Source organism: Eublepharis macularius, chromosome 19, assembly GCF_028583425.1.
Source record: "Eublepharis macularius isolate TG4126 chromosome 19, MPM_Emac_v1.0, whole genome shotgun sequence".
Classification (NCBI taxonomy): Eukaryota; Metazoa; Chordata; class Lepidosauria; order Squamata; family Eublepharidae; genus Eublepharis; species Eublepharis macularius.
In genome coordinates this window covers 18977903-18998486 of record NC_072808.1, presented here as the reverse complement: position 1 = coordinate 18998486, position 20584 = coordinate 18977903, and the positions used below count along the sequence as shown (strand labels likewise).

At 44.5% G+C, this 20584-nt stretch overlaps 1 protein-coding gene across 1 annotated transcript in view; it reads left to right on the top strand.

The window, feature by feature from the left end:
- SMARCA4 (SWI/SNF related, matrix associated, actin dependent regulator of chromatin, subfamily a, member 4) overlaps positions 1-20584 on the top strand; it is a 92663-nt gene that overhangs the window by 19454 nt on the left and 52625 nt on the right. The window contains exons 6-12 of the mRNA XM_055003183.1: positions 69-167; positions 1697-1955; positions 2361-2487; positions 10946-11119; positions 14891-15064; positions 15223-15390; positions 18265-18315. Of these exons, the coding sequence (XP_054859158.1) occupies positions 69-167; positions 1697-1955; positions 2361-2487; positions 10946-11119; positions 14891-15064; positions 15223-15390; positions 18265-18315 (1052 nt within the window). The remainder of the gene's footprint in view (positions 1-68; positions 168-1696; positions 1956-2360; positions 2488-10945; positions 11120-14890; positions 15065-15222; positions 15391-18264; positions 18316-20584) is intronic.

The window sequence follows — 20584 nt, the reverse complement described above, 5'->3', positions numbered from 1 at the left end:
AACTTTGTAAGAAGAAGAATCTTGCTGCGTGTGTAAATATGTATAAAATAATTCCAATGTGCACACAGGTATGGGAGGGCCTAACATGCCCCCTCCTGGACCCTCAGGAGTTCCCCCAGGAATGCCGGGGCAGCCCCCGGGTGGACCTCCAAAGCCCTGGCCTGAAGGTAAGCTGGGGGGAAATCCATTGAAGCTTGGGTTTTGAATCTGATTAATATATTTCAGTGTGAAATGCATGAACAACAAAGTTCTCTGGTATCTTAAAAACTACAAAATGTTACGGACTGCTTGCTGTTTTTGCTGTAGCTAATACAGGTACTGTTCTATAGACCTCATAAAACATGGATTTGTTGCCATTTTGTATTGCTATTTGTGGCAGAATATTAAGTGGCACTTAAGATGTTTGGATAATCATAAAATAAATGATCAACATTTGCCTGTCTGGGAATTACAATTTGTAAAATGCAGATATTTCAGCACATGAGATGTTGTATCAAAAATATCTGGTTTATCCAACTGTAATAGGCCATTTCTTTGTATTATTGGAAAATGATGACATCTCGTGTCTGATGGATTACTCTTTATTGCTACTTAGGAACATCAAAATAATAGCCTTTAAATCAAGCATCTTCAGTAGGTTTTATCTCTATTTGCAACACTTAGATCCATTTTTAATTTTTTAATGTAATGCCCTTCTCTCCTGGCCTTTCTCATCCATATTTGCCTTGTAGATACCTTTTCCCTCGGTAACTTTGGGAATTGTGATGAGGTTGTGCACAGGGTGATTATTGTTGTGGGGATAATAATAGCATACTTTGTAAACTGCTCTGAGTGGGCATTAAGTTGTCCTGAAGGGCGGTACATACATCGAATGTTGTTGTTGTTGTTACAAAAACCTGATACTTAGTGGAAAAGGGAAGAAAATAAAGATACTCTTGACAGTGCCATCCTATGCAGTGGTACTCCAATCTAATCCTTAAGAGACATACAGTGAAGTCCTGAGCAGTTACTCCAGTCTAAGCCCATTGATTTCACTGTTAGACTGGTTAGAGGCAGCATATGCTGGCTTTGTGAGAAAGTTGGCTTTAAAATATCATAAAAGCAAATTTATTCAAGTGGATAACTGTAGAATGGGTGCCAAGTTTCTAGGCCTCGTGGCTGATTGTAACAGCATGTTGTCTGAAGAACAGAGCTCTGACTCTCAAAGGCTGGCTGACACCCTGCAAGTCTGGCTGGCCTCTGGGATGCTGCTGGACTCAGGTACTGCTGTTCTGCGGCAGACCAGCCTGGCTACCCACCTAAACTATACAGTGTATGAATTGTGTGGTTGAGGCAGGCGAGCCATCCTATCAGCTTCCTGCCATAGGGGGGCATAATAGCCTCGCCCCCCCCCCCCCCCGCCCTGGTTTATCAACTGTTTATCAACTTGCCACCCTGCCCGGGTAGTACAGTATATGTGTGTGCTGCTATTTTAATGAATTGTTACGGATGTTTTTTTATTTTTATGCTACCCCGTTGATTTTATTCTTGGCTGTGATCCGTGCTGAGCCCGCTTGTGGGGCGAGCAGAATAGAAATAGAAACCGTTTCTTGAAAGCCTCGATCTTTCTGTTCATAATTGTGGCCCTAATTCAGGCTGTTACACAAAGGCGGCTGAAAGCCTAGCAACCTTTTTTCTGAATGCTGTTCTTAAACAGGACCAATGGCGAATGCTGCAGCCCCTACTAGCACACCTCAGAAGTTGATTCCTCCTCAGCCAACAGGCCGCCCTTCACCAGCACCTCCAGCGGTACCTCCAGCAGCATCCCCGGTAATGCCTCCCCAAACTCAATCACCTGGGCAACCAGCCCAACCAGCCCCAATGGTGCAGCTCCATCAGAAACAAAATCGTATAACTCCAATCCAGAAACCAAGAGGACTTGACCCAGTTGAAATCCTTCAAGAGAGAGAATATAGGTAACCCACTGATTCTGCAGTGACATTCCCTCTAATCATGCTACGGGTGCTCTCTTGATAACTAGCTAACCCTTTTAACCAAGGCACAGTTTAGTCGAGTGGTTCCTTAGGACTTGTTCGTTCTATTTCTTGCATTGGTGTTTGCTGTTCTCATTTGTCTGCCATGCTGCAGCAACAAGAAATAATCTAAGCATGCAGGTAGGTATAGTGTGAAAGGTGATTAATCTTATGCAGGGGTGGGCTCAGTTATCTGAAACCACTGTGCTCTTTCATTTGTTTTTTTTAAACACTTCAATGGGTCTGGTGTCTTTTTGTTTAGATGAGCTAATAAGGCTAAAACGCTTAAGAGTGATTTTTTTTGTGTGTGTGTGTGTGTGTCCCCCCCCCCCAATCTGCTGTGTGCAGACTGCAGGCTCGCATCGCTCACAGAATCCAAGAACTTGAAAACCTTCCTGGTTCCCTGGCTGGTGACTTGCGAACCAAAGCTACCATTGAACTTAAAGCATTGCGGTTGCTCAACTTCCAGAGACAGGTGTGTCTTGCCTTTGCTAAAACTCCTTTGCTCAGTATCCAGATCTGTTTTGGAAATCGTAATCTATTTCTGCAGGGTTTTGTAACGGTTAAACTTCATTTCAATAAGATCAGAAGTTAGTTTGAAGCCCACCTCCGGATCTTCCAGGTACAATTGGCTTATTGGCGGGAAATTTTATCGTCAGATTTGGGCCTGGTTCCTTGGTTTTGAATTAAATTGCTAGTATTGCCGTGGTGTTTTGTACTTGCATGAACAGAAATGGTGGAATCTGGAGATGCTAAATCATGTTACACAGGTTTGTCCCAGAACAGTGGAAGTATAGAAATGAGGGTACAATCCTTATTCAGGGTTAGGAATGGTAGTCAAGTTTCCAGAAGCAGCTGTTGTGTTCTCAGTACCCAAGGTCATATCAGGTAGAGGCCCATGGTGCCACTTCTTTTCATTCCACGGTTTCTGTTTTACCTGAAATGTCTTGGGCACATTTCTGCAGCATGGTGGTAGTTCCCTGTGGCCCAGTTTGTATAGGTTCATGGGGGGTGGTGTGACGATGGATGCTTGGATGGAAAGGTTTTGCCCAGAGTGGAAAAATCAGGGGATCCGGGGCCCTGGTGATGGGCCATGTGGCTTTCTGAAGAAGGCAGGAACAAACTTTTCTGCCGATGCAGGTTTGTAAGGGTCTAGCTGCTGCTGCTATTCTTTGCTTCCTCCTTTTGCCTATTCTGTTAGCTCCTCCAGTCCCACTTGTACGAGCTTTAAATGCTACTACACTGAGGTTGAACGTCAGCTAGCAGTGTGTGTGTGTGAGTGAGAAGTGCTGTCAAGTCATAGCCGACATGATAACCTCTGCTGGGTTTTTCAAGGCAAGAGACTAACAGAGGTGGTTTGCCATTGCCTCTGCGTAGTGACTTTGGTCTTCCTTGGAGTTCTCCGATCCAATTATTAATCGGCGCTGACCCTTCTTAGCTTCTGAGATCCGATGAGATCGGGCCTGCCTGCAATGTCCAAGTCCAGGCTAAACCCTCCTAGGCCAGCTGAATCTCATCAGTACTAGTTCTAGAGAGGCCCAGCTTGTTGGATGATGGCTGAAGGTGAGGGGACTCAAATCAGTCTGGAACTCCAGAATGGGAACTTCCTCTGGTGGGAACTTGTTGGGTTGGTTGGTTGTAATTTCCTGTCATTTCTGCTTTAGAATTTAGAATGTCATCCACCCTCTTTTCTACTCCTCCACAAAAGCATACCAATGGATATGGAGATTTTTCTTTTCTATTATGACTGCCCCCTCCAGTATCTTGTTGACGAGGTAATGAGAATGAAGGAATTGTCCATAGCCGTTTTGCTTTTTTTGAAGTGAAAACCTGCCAGATAGTCCCCAGTGCCAAGTATCCAGGTGCGCAGAATAGCCCCCTGCGCCCACTGAATGTGCAGGCAGGGAGAGCAGGAGGGGGCACCTTGGCCCTGCCCCCTGCCTTGGTGTGATCGCAGAAGCGACCAGTGGAGGAAGTGACCGTGCAAACTCTCTCTCTCACTGTGATCAGCAGTGCAGGTTTTTGGAACATCGCTGATCATGAGGAGGGGCAGTGTGCACGGCCACTCCCTCAGCACAGGCAACCAGCAGTCACGTGGAGGCAAGGAGCAGGACCAGCGTGCTCCCTTCTGATCTCCCTTCCCGTGCGTCCAGTGAACGCACGGGGCTGTTGTGTGTGCCAGGCTACTGTGCCAAAGAATAAGTGAGGCAGACGAGTGGGATGGAGCTGGAACAACAAAATTCCATTGCTGCTCAGACTGGAGAGCAATCCTGACTTGGAACTTACCTAGGATCAGGCCTTACCGTGTAACCTGCTCTGGTGGGGCACTGTTCAAGAGGTGGTTTGTCTGCGGCTCCTTCCTTTTGGACAGACCTTAATGGCACACAGGATAGTTCTTTTGCGGATTTCCTTCAGGCTCGGTGTTGAGGACTCTCTTGGGCTTAAATCCTAACCATTCACCCTTCTTTTGTTTCTTTTCTACACTTGTAGAAAGACTATTAATTTATTTAGGATACTTCTGTGCAGCCCCTTCTGAGTTCTTGCTTGAGGAAGTTTGCATTTAAAACAATATATTACCTTTATAAAAAAAACAGTAAACAGCAGGTTAATCCAGGCCCAGATCCTTTTCCCTTCTTTGGGGATTTGCTTTTCTGTGGGTTGAGATGTAATGCGTGAACTCCCTGTGGCAGATAACTTTTTCACTTCTCAGGATCTCCACTCCTTCCCCCATGTAACTGATGATTTTTGGCCTTGGCTTCTGGCTTGATATTTATCTCTTTCTCATTGGCTCCTTCTGTAATGAGAATCCTCAATCATCCTCACTGGTTTTCTTTAAGGATGGCTGGAAAAACTCTACACACTTAATTATCTCTAAATGTGAATAATTTTAGTGGCATACATTGGACTATGTATGCCAAGCAGGGTAGGCCTTGGTCAGTAATTGGATGGGAGTCTTCCAACAAAGACCTGGGTTGCAAATGGCAACTAACAATAACATTTCTTCCACTTCAGTGTTCTGCTCATTTATATTTTGGTTTATTGCCACGAGTAGTAGTAGTAGTAATACAAAAGGCTGAATACAAGAAGAAATGTTTTGAGAATAGATTAAATGGCTGGAAGAACAAACCTTTACATGGGCAACATCTAAAAAATATTGAAGGAAAAAGTGACAACAGCCTAACTTGGGCATGGTTGAAGATGGGTACAATCAAGAAAGAAACTGAAGGTCTGATCTTCGCAGCACAAGAACAAGCATTGCAAACGAATGTTATGAAAGCCAAAATTCAGAAAATCAGTGAAAATACAAAATGTCAACTTTGCCAAGAAAAAGATGAAACTGTGTCCCACCTTATCTCTGAACGCAGCAAAATTGCACAGACGGACCACAAAGCTAGACATGACAGGGTCGCAAAGATGATTCATTGGTCATTGTGTAAAAAGTATAACTTGCCAGTATCAAAGAATGTATGGGAACATCAGGTGGAAAAGGTGCTAGAAAATGAACAAGTCAAGATCTTGTGGGATTTCAGAATTCAAACTGATTGGCACATAATACACCAGACATAACAGCCATGGAAAATCGAAAAGTCTGGATAATCGACATTGCAATTCCTGGGAATGCCAGAGTCGAAGAAAAAAGAACAAGAAAAAATGATTAAATATAGAGATCTAGCAACAGAAACCACCCGAATATGGAAGAAGAATGCAACGCTAGTCCCCATTGTCATTGGGGCACTTGGAACCATCTTGAAAAACTTTGCAACTCATATGGAAAAAGTGCAGATTTCTGACATAACACCTACAGAACTGCAAAAGACGGCTCTACTTGGAACAGCGTACATATTACGCTGATATCTGGTTGATACTTAGGTCTCCGGCGGAAACTTGTATCAGCTTAGCAAGGCCAATCAATAATAACGTGACCTCTGCTTATTGTTGATTGTGTTTTGGATAATTCGAATAACAACAACAGCAACAACTGCGCTTATATACCGCTCTTCTAAACAGATTAGCGCCTCACCCAGAGTGTTGAACAGGTTAGTGTTATTATTATCCCCACAATGGAGGTGGAGCTGAGAGAAGTGGCTTATCCAAGGCCTCCTACTGAGCTCTTGGCAGTAGTGGGATTTGAACCACTAGAGTGCTAATTCGCAGCCGAACCACTTAACCACTGTGCCACAGCAGCATTAAACCTTGTATCTGCCTTTTTCATAATTCTTTTAACTATTCTGATTACTTCTCCCAAAGTTTTCAGGCCCGGGATTACCTGAAGATACTTCCCAAGGTGCTCTCATTCTTATATTGAAGAAGCGTCATTTTTCAGTTTTCCCTCAAAAAAAAGGAATCCCACCCCTGGTCTCAGTAAAGAAACCTATTTCCATATCACCAAGGGAACTGAAATTTAGTACTCCATGTCGCCCAAGGCACACTGATTACTTGTGAAATCTGAAAAAGGAAATGTCTACATATTTTCCTTGTAACGGGAGTTCTGTGTCCCCAAACTGTCAAGATGCTTCCATAGAAGATTGAAAATTAGCATGCACGTGCATGCCCGCACGCACACACAGCCTCCTCCTGCACAGACACACAACCTCCTTCTGTCTTGGAAAGTATGAAAGGAGATCATGTAATGATAAAGATACGGCATTTACCCCAAAATAGAGGTGAACATTCCAGCACAGAACAAAGTATAAGCCACAGATAGAAGGTCATGCCAGCTTGTGGAAATTCTTCCCATTGTGTGCCCCCAACTCCCCAATTAATTCAGGTTGGCTTTGAGAAATGCCTTCCTGGAGCAGGCATTTATGTCCGCAGAATGAAAATTTTAATTTATGAATGTTGTAATAAAATACGCATCCTGGGCAGTGTTAAACTACAGATAGATCTCCATGCTGTTGACCGAAAAATTGTTTTTGCTGTTTGCTTTGCACTGATACTTAAGACTTTTTTTTTAAAAAAATGGACATAAATGTTGCACTTTCATTTGATGTGAAATCTCATTGGCTAGCTAGAGATGTCCACTCCAGCCATAGGCCCACATTTCCTTATGCTCTTCCCTGCCTTTGGTGCAGCTTAACCTGAGATTTTGGTACTTCATTCACGCTTTCTTCATAAAGTTTGCTATACCCGGAATGCCTCCACTCTGTGTGGCACACAAGCTTTTTCCTTCTCTCTTTTCTCTTATGGAAATTTGGCTGGGTTTTATTCTCTTCCCGAACTGTCTGTCCTGCTGAGCTTCCATTATTTGTCTTCTCCAAACTACAGTTGGTATTGGTGAAGGAAATGGTAGAATCATTTATCTTCTTCCATTCTTCTCTGTTCTTTGTTAATCTCTCCTCCTAAATTGTCAATCTTGCTGTTTATTTTACTGGCTCTTCAAATGCTGTCTTGCTGCTGCAGATCTTGCTGTCTTTAACGAGAAGTTGTCTGATACCTGGTTGAAGTTTCTTCCCCCACCCTCCACAATTCCCTAGCAACTTCTCCTATTTATGATCTATCTCCGCTTTTTGTAATCCCAGAATATTTTCCCCTGAGAGCCTGTTTGGTGTAGTGGTGGTTAAGAGTGTGGGACTCTAATTTGGAGAACCCGGTTTGATTCCCCACTCCTCCACTTGAAGCCAGTTGGGTGACCTTGGGTCAGTCACAGCTTCTAGGAGCTCTCTCAGCCCCATCTACTTCACAATATGTTTGTTGTGGGGATAATAATAGCATAAACTGCTCTGAGTGGGTGTTAAGTCATTCTGAAGGGTGGTATATAAATTGAATGTTATTATTATGATTCCTCACTTCATTTTTTTAAATTTCTTGTGTGTAATCTTGAATCCCTTACAATTCATCGTCATAGTCTCTGTGCAGTCCTACATGTGTGGCTGCACAGAAGACCACTCGATGAACAACAGTTTTACAGCTAAGTGTAATCCTGTTTCTTCCACCGGCTTCCCTTCTGCATCTTCCCTTTCCTTCAGGCACTGTCCCATTTGTGTCCTATCGTTGTAGCTTCTTAATTGCTTGTTTTCTGCTCTTTTCTTCCCTTTCATCAATCTGTGTTTCATTTATCCTCTTGGTATAGGTTCTTATTCTTCTCAATTTATTTGTTGCCTGATTGGCTGCTACTCCTCTTCCTGTTACTGTCCCACAATCCAAAACTGTGGTTCTCTCCTCCAAGCTCTTGAAGAGCAAAGTAGCACTAATAGCACCTGTCTTTAAGAAGTGCCTCATACACACCTGCTTCCTTCTTGGAGTCCTGGTGAGTGGGGCTCTGACAGAGGTGAAAAAAATGATGCTGGCAGCCGTGGGCAGTTCTCCTAGCTTTCAGCTTGGTCGTTTCCCGGTGCTTAAAGGAACAATCTGGAGGCCATGGGTGGAGGTTGTTCTGAATCACCCAAATGTAAATAGAGGGAATTCATTTGAGATAATCGGCCTTGCTGGCGCACTTTCCTTACTGAGTCATTCTTGCGTGTTGCTACATCGGTGGAGGATGGTGTCCTTGCGCTGATTAAATCTCTAACTAGTTTCACCAGCAGGTCTATGGGATTGTCTTGCATAGTTTTCTGGTCCAAGCTGGAGGTGATTCCCCATTCTGCTGCGCTGCAAGGATCCCTCAAAGTTCAGCTCCTTCTTTCCCAAGCCTAAATCCTAGAGACTCCTTTCTTCTCATCCCCCAACCAGGAAAAGGAGTTGGCTAAATGCTGAATTAAAATATGAAGCCCGTTGCTGCTTTGCAGATCGCGCTAGCTGCTAGGTAGCCACACTTCAGTCGAGAGTCTCCTTGGGAAGCCATGCAAGGAAGAGGGTCAGCCAGAATGGACTTCAACAGTCCTGCTGGAGCCTGGCCACTAAACCCCTGTCTGTCTGGCTTCAGGTGTGAGCACCTTTATAAAACATACGAGGAACCATGGGAAGCATTCATCAAGTGACTTGGCCGGAAATCCATTAGTTTTCTCCTCTGCAGTTGTGCATGGTGGTTCTACAGTTCCTCACACAACACTTTGAAAAGGGAAGTAGTTACCTTTCCCCACGATCCAGGGGATAAAAATGGGTCACCATTAACTCTCTGTTGTCACATCAAGTGTTCCTGCAAAGGGCACCTTCGCTTATTCCTTTGGTATCTGATGAAGGGAGCTCTGACTTGAAGGTTCATATCCTGGAAATCTAGTTAGTCTTTAAGGTGCTACCTGACCCTAATCTTGCTCTTCCCTTATCAGTCTGCCTGCAATTCATTGCTTCTCTACATGAGACCACCACGAAGTCTCAGAGTTCTACATAAACTACCATTCAAGGCGCTAAGGTGCATTGTCCCTCAAAACTTTATCCTTGGAAGTGGAATTCTCTGTGTCCATTTTTAGCATCCTGTGTGCTAGGAAAGAGATGCATGTTTTCCATTTTCCAGTGACCCCACTTTCATTCTGAAGGTAATTGCATCTTTCTGTAACGATGAAGAATCCATCCTTCCGATCTTTTGCCTGTGAACCTCCTACCATCCTGAACTGGAGAAGCATGTTAGTGTGTAGGCCCTTAAAAACGTCCCTCAGCCACACCTCAGCATTCTGGACTTTTTGTATCATTCCGTTGCATGACTGTGAAAATACCAGTGCCAGAAATCACAGTTGGAAGGAGAATTATAACTTGCTTATTCCTTGCTTGAGAAACTCGGCATCTTCGAACTCCATCAAGTGTCACTGCTCATTTGACCAAGTCTGTGGTTCCCTAATAAGAGATTTGTTGGTTGGCCACTTGGCCATCATTCTTGCTCTTCATGAGACATCAAACAGCATTTGATAGGCTGGTGAAACGCAAGCTTCCCCAGTAATCTCCTTGGCGTTTCCCCCCAGGGGTGGCATGGCACAGCTATTCAACATTCTTCATAGAAATGCCCTCCTCTGCCAATGGAGTTATATAATTAGACTTACTGTGAGAGCCGCTGCTCATGGATAGATTCGAGGCATCCTTTCCCATACAGAATTCCTTCTGCCACAGATGGTTTGGTATTCAGTAGTGAAGAAGATGCCCCGACCTGGATAGCTCAGCTGAGCCTGATCTTGTCAGATCTCAGAAGCTAAGCAGGGTTGGCCTTGGTTAGTAATTGGATGGGAGACCTCCAATGAGGACCAGGGTTGCACTCTCTGCCACCACCAAGGACAAAAGTAAGACCAGTTCCTGCACGCCCTGACCTGGATAGCCCAGGTGGGCCTGATCTCGTCAGATCTCAGAAGCTAAGCAGGGTGAGCCTTGGGTAGTAATTGGATGGGAGACCTTCAAGGAAGACCAGGGTTGCAGAGGCAGGCAATGGCAAACCACCTCTGCTAGTCTCTTGCCATGAAAACCCCACTAGGGGTCGCTGTAAGTCAACTCTGACTTGAGGGCTCTCTCCACCACCAGTGAAGAACATCAACCTCCAAGGCTTTTTTCCTTTAGTAAGCAAGTTCTTTCCTCCCCTCTTGGCTCTCTTTTGGTCATCTTATACCTGACAGTGTCCAAGTTAAAAGGTAGAGTTCCTCTTCTACACTATTGTGTGGCATGATTGCTTGCAGCTGTTATTGGAAAATGGTGCAAGAACATAGTGATAGGAGATAAATCTCTTGAATCCCATTGATAAGAAGGAAACCTTGTGGTAAATCCAGTATCTTGTTTTCATTCATACCACTGCGGGGAGTTTTTCATCCAGTTTTGAACTTCTTCCTCATCCCAACTCCAGACGACTGTGATTGTTGCCTGGCCTCTTTACTGGAAATGCTGCCAGGTGTAAAAGAATGTTCATAGTGATGTGCCATTTTGAGTATCCGATCTTGGTAGAGTTAGGAGTCAGCAGTAAGCCTAGCTGCAGTATGGGAGGTAGTAGCTAGAGGGCCTTGACTAGCAAGTTTGACATTATATTGACCTGTTCTTTCCTCTCCACTTGCCACTGACTTCCTTATTTGTTTTCTGTTCAAAAGCTGCGTCAAGAGGTTGTGGTGTGTATGAGAAGGGACACCGCGCTGGAAACGGCCCTGAATGCCAAGGCTTATAAGCGCAGCAAACGGCAGTCCTTGCGGGAGGCTCGCATTACCGAGAAATTGGAGAAACAGCAAAAGATTGAGCAAGAGCGCAAGCGTCGGCAGAAGCACCAAGTAAGTCTTTTTCGTTTTGTACTTTTTCAGTGTGGCGCGCCGAACATAGTGAAAGTATGAGATGGAGGAAAAGATCGGTTGTATTAATCATCTTCCATGATCGGCAGAGCAGGCCAAAGTGATTCCTCCCCCCCTCCCCATACCAGCCCTTATATCCCAACGAGGGTTGCCAGGCCCCCTCAATCTCCCAGCGGGGGATTGGGGCCTGGCTCCTACCTCTCTTCCGAGGGGGGTGCGCACGCGCAAAGTGCTCCCGCAAAGTGCTTCCGGGAAGTGATGTCATAACGCAGCGCCCCCCCCCAAGCACCTATGCTCTGCAGGGGCTTGCGTTGGGGGCTGCTGTGGAGTGCAGGAACGCTCCTACACTCCACAGTGGCCCAAAACGCACCCGTGGATCGGGCCCGTTTTGAGGTGCTGTGGAGCGCAGAAGCGCTCCTGCATGCTGCAGTGTCCCAAGACGGGCCCGATCCGTGCCAAAATGGGCCCATTTCGAGGCGCTGTGGAGCGCGGGAGCACTCCTGCAAGCTGCAGCATCCCAAGATGGGCCCAATTTGCATCCAAACGGGCCCATTTTGAGGCGCTGCGGAGTGCAGGAACACTCTTGCACACTGCAGCGTCCCCACACAGGCCCGATCCGCAGGAGTGCGCACAGAGGGTGGGCCCCCCCTCGCTGGCCAGGTAAGTGGGGGCGGGGTGTGGGGGGGCGAGGGCAGGGAATCCCCCCTCCCTCTGGGGGTCTGGCACCTCTAATCCCAACTCATTCAGTGCAGGAATAAGAGAGAACAAGAGCCCCCCAAAATTACCAGCTGCAGTCCGGCCTGAAAGTGAAGATCTGTGGGTATCCCTCCTGTTGTAGGCTAATGATCCATTGGTACACAGTGGGAGAAAGATGAGACTTCCAGTGTTGTAAAACGATCCACTTAGCTACTTACGCAGGGAATTTCATGTTTAAGAATAGCTCATCAAGCAGGTATATAGCCTAGATTTAAGTTGTTAGAATTTCTCAAAGGACCTTTAGGATAAATTGTTAATATTTGGACAGATAAAAAATAATCTGCACTTTGAAAAGTTGAAAATTTTGCTCTGTTTGCCTTGAGCAGGGCATGATGCCCTGAGCCTTGGAAATTCTGTTCAGTGTACCCCTTCCCTCAGTCCCCATGCATTGTCCAGCCTGTCTAGTAGTGGTGGGAAGTCTTACAGAGATTGACTGCAGCAGTTAAGTGAAGTTGAAGCAGGGAAGCCTTTAGAGTTCACAGCTTCTGTTGCATGTAAGGGAAGCACTGGACCTCTGACAGAGCAGAGGAAGAGCTGATCAGGTACCACAGGTTGAAAGGAGAATCATGTGTTAGACCTGAAAAGGGTCGTAGAGCTGTCCTCTCTGTTTTGGGAGTTAAGTGTTATAGCATTGAAGCAACACCTTACTCCTTTAGTTGTAGGGAACACCATTTTCTAGGGACCAGTAAATCCATTTTACATGCTAAGACCAGTCACATAGGCCCCAAGGAAATGACACGCAAGATGGCTATGAAGCCCTTCGTTTCCAGATAAAAGCAGTGGGTGTGACTCATAGAAGTGAAATTGCCCCATTACCATCTCTGGAGCACAACATGTTACAATAAAAGCTTTGTACACTGCCCAAGAAGTATGGAGTGCAAAATCTATGAGACTTTTGGTGCCCTGGTTACATCGGTCTTTTAAGGGGGTTTTGAGGGATTATTTGCACACCACAACCCCCTCCCCTCCTTTGGGTTGGTGAAGATCAGCCCCTTCAAGACTTCCTCTGGACTTTCCTCTGTACAGAAAAAGAGGCTTTTGTCAACCTTTGCCTGAAAATGAGTGGAACACTAGCCCTCCTTACGGGGTAGTGTGTATGTATGAGATGGGAAAAGGGAAGGGCTGGAACAGGAATATGGAGGCTGTTGGGGGAGGACACCTCATGCTTGCTGGTTCATCTCTTTAGGGGGAGGGGGTTGTCTTAAATGCAGGGTCATCAGCTGTTATGGGGGGGGCTACTAATATTCAAAGTCATTTTCCTTTTGAGTAAATATGATTTCTTGATTGTGGTTCATTGGGTGTCTTCCCCCCAACCCCATATATTTGCCCCAGTTCAGCAAAGGGTAATTGTCACTAACTTTAATTTTGTTTCCAGAGGGCAGCCTGTGCTGACTTGAGCTGTGAAGGCTTTTTTGTACTTTCTTTTTACACTTCTCTAGCCTCTTACATTTTTATCCCACCTTTTGTCTGAGGAGTTTAGGCTGGCAGACGTGGTTCTCTCTGTTTTATTTTCGGTACAACTCTGTGATTTAGATTAATCTGAGAGAGAGCTCATGACTGGTCCAGCATCACCCAGGGAGATGCATGGCTGGGCGGGGATTTGAACCCAGGCTTTCCAAAATTCCAGTATGGCAGTCTAACCACTACGTAATAACTGCCTGTCTAGTGGGTGACTGCTGCAGCAAAAAGAAGAATTGTGATTCACAGCACCTTTAAAGACTCATCTAATGAAGTATGCTCAAGCCTGTGAAATTTCATGCTGCAACACTCTGTTAGTCTTTAATGTGCCATGATCAAAAAGAGTCCAGTAGCACCTTTAAAACTAACCAATTTTATTGTAGCATAAGCTTTCGAGAATCACAGTTCTCTTCGTCAGATGCATGGAGGGCCAAAAGAAACTGGTCAGATATAGAGGAGGAGAGGGGAGGGCGAAGTAGGTGCAAACAACTCCTTCTGATATGGAGATGCGAACAGCTCCTTCTGATGTGGAGATCAGTTTGCTTCTGTAAAGGTTCAGAGGAGTTAGCCGTGTTAGTTTGTAGTAGCAAAATCAAAAAGAGTCCAGTAGCACCTCCAAGACCAACCAATTCCACTGCAGCACAAGCCTTCGAGAATCACAGCTCTCCCTGCCAGATGCTTCTGACGAAGTATGTGCCACGAGACGCTTATTTTTTACAGTTGAAGATGCGACGTTTCTTAAGGATGGCTTCTAGTTGTTTTCTCACTCAGAATCTGATTGTATTTAGAGTGGGAAGGGCCATATATTCAGTGTCAGGCCCGTAGAGGCAAGCATTAGAGAGGCATCTTGATTGGCTGCTGGGTTTTATATTTTCATTTGGGTCCTTCCCCTTTTTGCTGTTCCTTTCCAGAAGACCAAAGATGCCTCCTGTTATTGTTCTGCCCAGCATCTTTTTACCCTTGCAAACTTGCTCAGCATCTTATCCAGGATGTTTCCAAAAGGCCTTTAAGGGCGCGGTCCAAGACATCTCCCCCTTGCCCATTTTAAAAACATCCACAAGTGCAGTGAGCAGCTATAATGTCTGCCTTCGCCCTACATTCTGTAGCTGATCCTAGCCTGATCTGTGAGATTATGGTTGTGGCAAGCGAAATAGTATTCATTCTAGTTTGATCAGAATTTGGATACCTTTCGGCACCACTGAGTCATTCTTGTCTTCCAAGCAGGGAGGGCATAATCAATTTAAGGTTTTTCACCTCTGAATCATCATGGAAGAAAACCTGTTCCTCTGTATTTTTAATACTAGAGACTAGGCTTTTGGGGAGGGGGGGGGATTTAAAGCTACTGGCTCCTTACAATTTTACAAATAAAGGTTAAGTATACTCTTGGAGCAAATAGCAGTAAATGAAGAATTGATAAGGTTTTTTTTTTAATGATCGGTCTGTGTATTTCTTAGATTATATGTGATCTTAAGAGTTTTTTACAGTATAAAATGAGCAGGCTTCTTGTCCAATAGCCCATTTTCTATCGTCTCTTTTCAGGAGTACCTCAATAGCATTCTCCAGCATGCCAAGGATTTCAAAGAATACCACAGATCTGTTACAGGCAAGATTCAAAAACTTACGAAGGCAGTGGCCACGTATCATGCCAACACGGAGCGTGAGCAGAAGAAGGAGAATGAAAGAATTGAGAAGGAGAGGATGCGCAGGCTGATGGTAAGGTTGTCTTTGATATTGCGTATTAAGTGATCCATGTGTAACATTTTCCCGGATGAGACTTGTAGGAGGCAGTTGGGTAGAGTTTTATTTTTAAATAGCTATTGTTCCTGGGGTTATTAAAAGAAGTAAAATTATGTGTGTGTGTTTTTTTTAAGGCTGAAGATGAAGAAGGATATCGGAAACTTATCGATCAAAAGAAAGATAAACGTTTAGCCTACCTGCTTCAGCAGACTGACGAATACGTTGCCAACCTCACAGAGCTGGTGAGACAGCACAAGGCTGCTCAGGTGGCAAAAGAGAAGAAGAAGAAGAAGAAAAAGAAGGTAACTGTGATATTCAGTAGCATTTCAGCCATTTCACTATGAGGTTGCCACTTTGGTTGGGCGCTTCTGAAGAAGGCCTGACTGTTTATATACATCCAAGATTTTATTAGAATAATAGTGAGACATGATTTAGTTCTTACTGTAGTGGCCAACATTTTACTACAGTAAACTTAACAACTTCCATTTTAGCTTTGACTTGTGCGCACGCACGCACACGCACACACAAATTAATGGCATAGATTTTAAAAATACTGGGATGGAACCATCCATTTTCCAGGTAGCCTTCTTCCAACTTAAATAGCTCTTCCTCCAATAGAAGAGCCAGTCAAGTTGGAACAAGGCTCCTTAGATTAGAATAAGACTTCACGCTTGAGCCAAAAGAAAAAGGTGGGGTTTAAACATTTTAATAAATAAACTTTGCTCAGTAGAGTGGTAGGATCCACCCCATCGTCTTTAACATGTGAAGGAGCAGGGTGATATTCCTGTTTTACAGGTAGCTTTGATGTGTAAGTGATTTCATTTCTTAGCTCATCCAAGCCTGGCATCACAAGAGAGCCTGTGATCGTTTAGAACTGGAATCTCAGCATTCCTTACCCAGGCAGGAATCCTGGGTAGGTGAATTGGCTCCGTCTCCCCGTGGGGGTGTGAACATCTAAGTAGGAAAAGAAGTCGTGGGAGAACTTAGTAGTGCATGGGATGAGAATTACTGCACACCTGTCTGTTGCCATTCCAGGACTGGTTATATATAGATTATTATGATTAGCAGGGCTTTTTTTCAGCTGGAACACAGTGGAACAGAGTCCAGGAACCGCTTGAAAATGGTCACATGACTGGTGGCCCCACCCCCTGACCTCCAGACAGAGGGGAGTTTAGATTTCCCTCCACGCCTCTGAGCGGCACGGAGGGCAATCTCAACTCCCCTCTGTCTGGAGATCAGGGGGCGGGGCCACCAGCCATGTGACCATTTTCTCCTAGGGCAACCCACTGAGTTCCACCACCTCTTTTCCCAGAAAAAAAGCCCTGATGATTAGTATACATAACCATTACTTATTAATCATAATAATATATATCTATATATATATGATTAGTAAGGGATGGTTTTGTATACCCTTCCAATGTGGTGTTACCAGCTGGTCAGAATGCCTCAAAAAACTCTGACATCACTAAGCTGCCAGTTTAAGTGGCACTCTAGGCTTTCGGCTGAGACTTGTGAGATGTGCTTCTGTAGATGGATATCACTGTAACAACAAAGGTACATATGAACAGTAAGTATATTGGCAGAATACATTCAAAGAAGTCTTGAATATCAAGCCAGGATAGATGCATTAATTGAGTTAGATCAGAGAGATCTAGAGAGAAGAGCAATGGTGGGATGTACAGGTATTTCCCAAGACTGTGTAGATTCAGGGTTCAGACAAAGGACGGCAGCACTAATCTTCAGCAAGCAAAGAGGAGATTCTCAGAGGGTGTGAAACAAAGTAATTCTGTTTATTTACTGAAGCATTCCCAACCATCTTGCCTGGCATGTTTGGAGTTTTGCATACACTTCATCAGAGGCAAAATCTTTCTTTTTTGTGGGGGTGGGGGGCAGGGGGGCAGAACTCTTCTAGAGGACAAGAATGTTCTACAAGTAGGGAAAAGGAGTTTCCTTTGAAACAGGTTATATTAAAAAACATTAGGGCTGCTTCAGTAAATAAATCTAACTTTTTTTAGCACCCTTTTGATTTTATCTTCTTTTTCTTTTGTTCTATAAATGTGTTCTGTGGCTCTACCAAATTGTAACCAAGTGTCTTTTTGCCCTACTGGGTGGCAGGGAGCACAGAGGGTTTGGGGGAGTTGTCTGTCCAATGACTGTGTGTTTATTAAAAATCCTTTATATCCCGCCAGAGACTCAAGGCAGCTCATACACACCACAAGAAGTGTCAATAAACATTAAAACAGCACAGCAGAGTTAAAACAGCATACATAGGCAACAAAATTGTAGCAAAGCCTTCTCAATAATACCTCCTTAACAGTTGCTGCTGCCCCTTAAACATTTTGCCATCTGAGGAGGAAAAACATGAAACCAGAGAATGAGTTTTGCAGTCAAAAAAACAACGGGCATTGTAACTCTTCAATAGCATATTATCATCATACACTTCAATGCACATTAATTGTAAACAAAATTAGTTACGATGGTTGTTGTGGGTTTTCCGAGCTGTGTTGCCGTGGTCTTGGCATTGTAGTTCCTGACGTTTCGCCAGCAGCTGTGGCTGGCATCTTCAGAGGTGTAGCACCAAAAGACAGAGAGATCTCTCAGTGTCACAGTGTGGAAAGGATGTTGGCAGGTAATTTATATCTACTCAGGAAGGTGGGGTTGGGCTGAGTCATCCTTTTCCACACTGTGACGTTGAGAGATCTCTGTCTTTTGGTGCTACACCTCTGAAGATGCCAGCCACAGCTGCTGGCGAAACGTCAAGAACTACAATGCCAAGACCACGGCAATACAGCCCGGAAAACCCACAACAACTATCATTCTCCGGCCATGAAATCCTTCGACAAAATTAGTTACATTTAAACAATGAACATATAGTACACATTGAATTTTCATCAAATGTGATAGATCTTACACATTTTGAGAAAGTAACACTTTGTCTTAAAAATTATTTCACTCATTCAAAAGGATTGATGAGTGGCCCAAACCTGCCTGCTTCCTGTGTGAGAAGCCTTACTTAACAACATTTAGATTCCATTTTCCTTTGGTAGGATTTACTTCTCTTGTCACCCAATAAAGAGTATATACGTGCCCTAGATTCACTGCATCAGAATAATACGTTTTTAAAATGTCTTTTGCTGTGGTTCACACTAATAACAGAGGCTATTAATTATTTGCAGAAGGCTGAAGCTGCAGAAGGACAGACACCAGCAATTGGACCAGATGGAGAAGTAAGAGCAAATAATTGTGGTTCCATATTGGATAGAAAAGTTTGTTAGTCAGGGATGTCCGGCCATCTCCTACAGTGAGAATGTTTCACCACTGTTCCTCTGTCTAAAGAGAAGGCTGCCACCTTTTCCCCAGACCGTGATTATGTCTGTCTGCTTTTGATGAACTTTTCATAAGATTCAGTAAGTGTTGCTGGTGGTGGTGGGAGCATTTTGTACCTCTTCCTCAGGTATCTCGTCATATTACAGCTTTCCAGACACAGTTCAATCAATTTATTTCGATACAGAATCAGCTCCGAAGAATAAAAGATAGAATTAAAAACTATAAAAATAAGAATAGGGAGGGCACATGCATTGCAACAAGCACAGAATTATGGGCGCAGGTTGTAGGGAAGACAGAGATTATACCTTCCTCCAACAAGGAAGTAAGTTATTGAGGCTCAGTCAACCACATGCATAGTCCACACACTTGAAGGCAAAATTTGACAATTCTGTTAGTTATCTCCTGGGAAGAGTCTGCAAGAAGGAGGGAGACACAATGTTGTTCAGATCTTCCTGGTAAAGTTGACAAAATTGGCGCCATGTAGTGAGATCGGATGTTACTGTAGAATGGGCAGTGCAGCAGAACATATTTGATAGATTCTGTGTATTTTCCCTGTATGGCCTGGGGAGAGCCACTGAAGGGGTGGAACACAATAGTGTCTGCCTTCCAGGAGGGCTGAAGGTAAAGGCTTGAAGCATACAAGGGTAAAGGATCTCCAATATTTTGAGATCTCAAGGGATCTAAGATAATCTGCTGGTTGGAAGCATTTGGCATGCTGCAGAATTGTTGGTTATTTCTGTATCTGTGTAGCTGGGTGGGAGGGGAGGGGTCTGTTGGGAGCATTTTGTACATTTCTGCAGGTATCTCGTCTTCTTACAGCTTTCCAGACGCAGTTCATGATATTAGCCATGTGACTCATAAGTCCTAAAGTTCAGGCGTTAAACAACCAGAGACTGTTTCCTTCCCTATGACTCAATTTACAATGAAAAGATTGCTGAACACCACCTGCAGAGGGACAGCCAGCAAGGGAGAGCTATTGCCATCCTTGTGGACTTCCTAGAAGCCCCTGGGTCTCTCCTCGGGTCAACAGAGAATTGTTTGGTTGCCCCATTCGGCTAGTAGCCTCCAGGAGGAAGGCTTTTTCTGTGGTGGCCCCATGTGGAATCAGTTACCTTCTGAAGCTTGCCAGATTCAGGAGCTTGACCCTTGTACAGTGGGCAATGAAAGTTTATTTTTCACACAGGGTTCTGTTCCTCTTGCATTTCTTGGCACTGCACTGGAAGTGCTTTAGTTGCTTGTCTTTTTCATTGTGTATTAATCATTTTCTGTCTTGAGAATGTGGAAGGTAACTTTGAAGGTTGTTAAACAAATAATCTGTTAGACTAAATGGATCCTGGGTTTGATCCAGCATAGCAAGTTACTCTGTTCTCATTGTGGTCTCAGCCTTGAGATACTCCACCCTCCATGTACCAGGTCTGAGCAGTAAGGATAGACATAGAGAGCTAGTTTGGTGAAGTGGTTAAGAGCAGCCATACTCTAATCTGGAGAGCCGGGTTTGATTCCCCACTCCTCCACTTGAATCCAGCTGGGTGACGTTGGGTCAGTCACAGCTTCTTGGAGCTCTCTCAGCCCCACCCACCTCACAGGGTGATTGTGGTGAGGATAATAATAACACACTTTGTAAACTGGTCTGAATGTGGCAGCCCCAGATTTCCATCCAGTACCCAGGACAGACCTGCGCAGTAAGACCATCACCAGAGCTCTCAAACAGAGCACAAGTGGATAAACTCACAATCCCTCTTTATCCAGAGCAATTCGTCAGCTGGAGTTGCATCTCCAGCCGTTAACCAAAACTGCCTTGTCTCCCATCCGGGAAAGCTCCAGGCAGCCTTGCCCTCAGGTCACTTTTATATCAAATTCATATTTCCACTACTGCTTTCCAGATAATGAACCATTTACTTCCAAATATTAATATTCTTTAAACGTTTAGATCTTAAAAGGTCCTCTAATGTTAAAAAAGAAGTCCTTTAGTTGATCTAACTACCCTTTCTTACTGGGGTGTGAACAGGAAGGACACACATACCTTGTGACATTGGTATTGTGTCACACATTGGCATTGTGTAGTGGTGAGAGTGTTGGATTAGGATTTAGGAGACCAGATTCCGATCCTCGCTCTGCCATGGAAGCGTGTTGGGTGACCGTGGGCTAGTCACACGTTGGTAGCCTGAC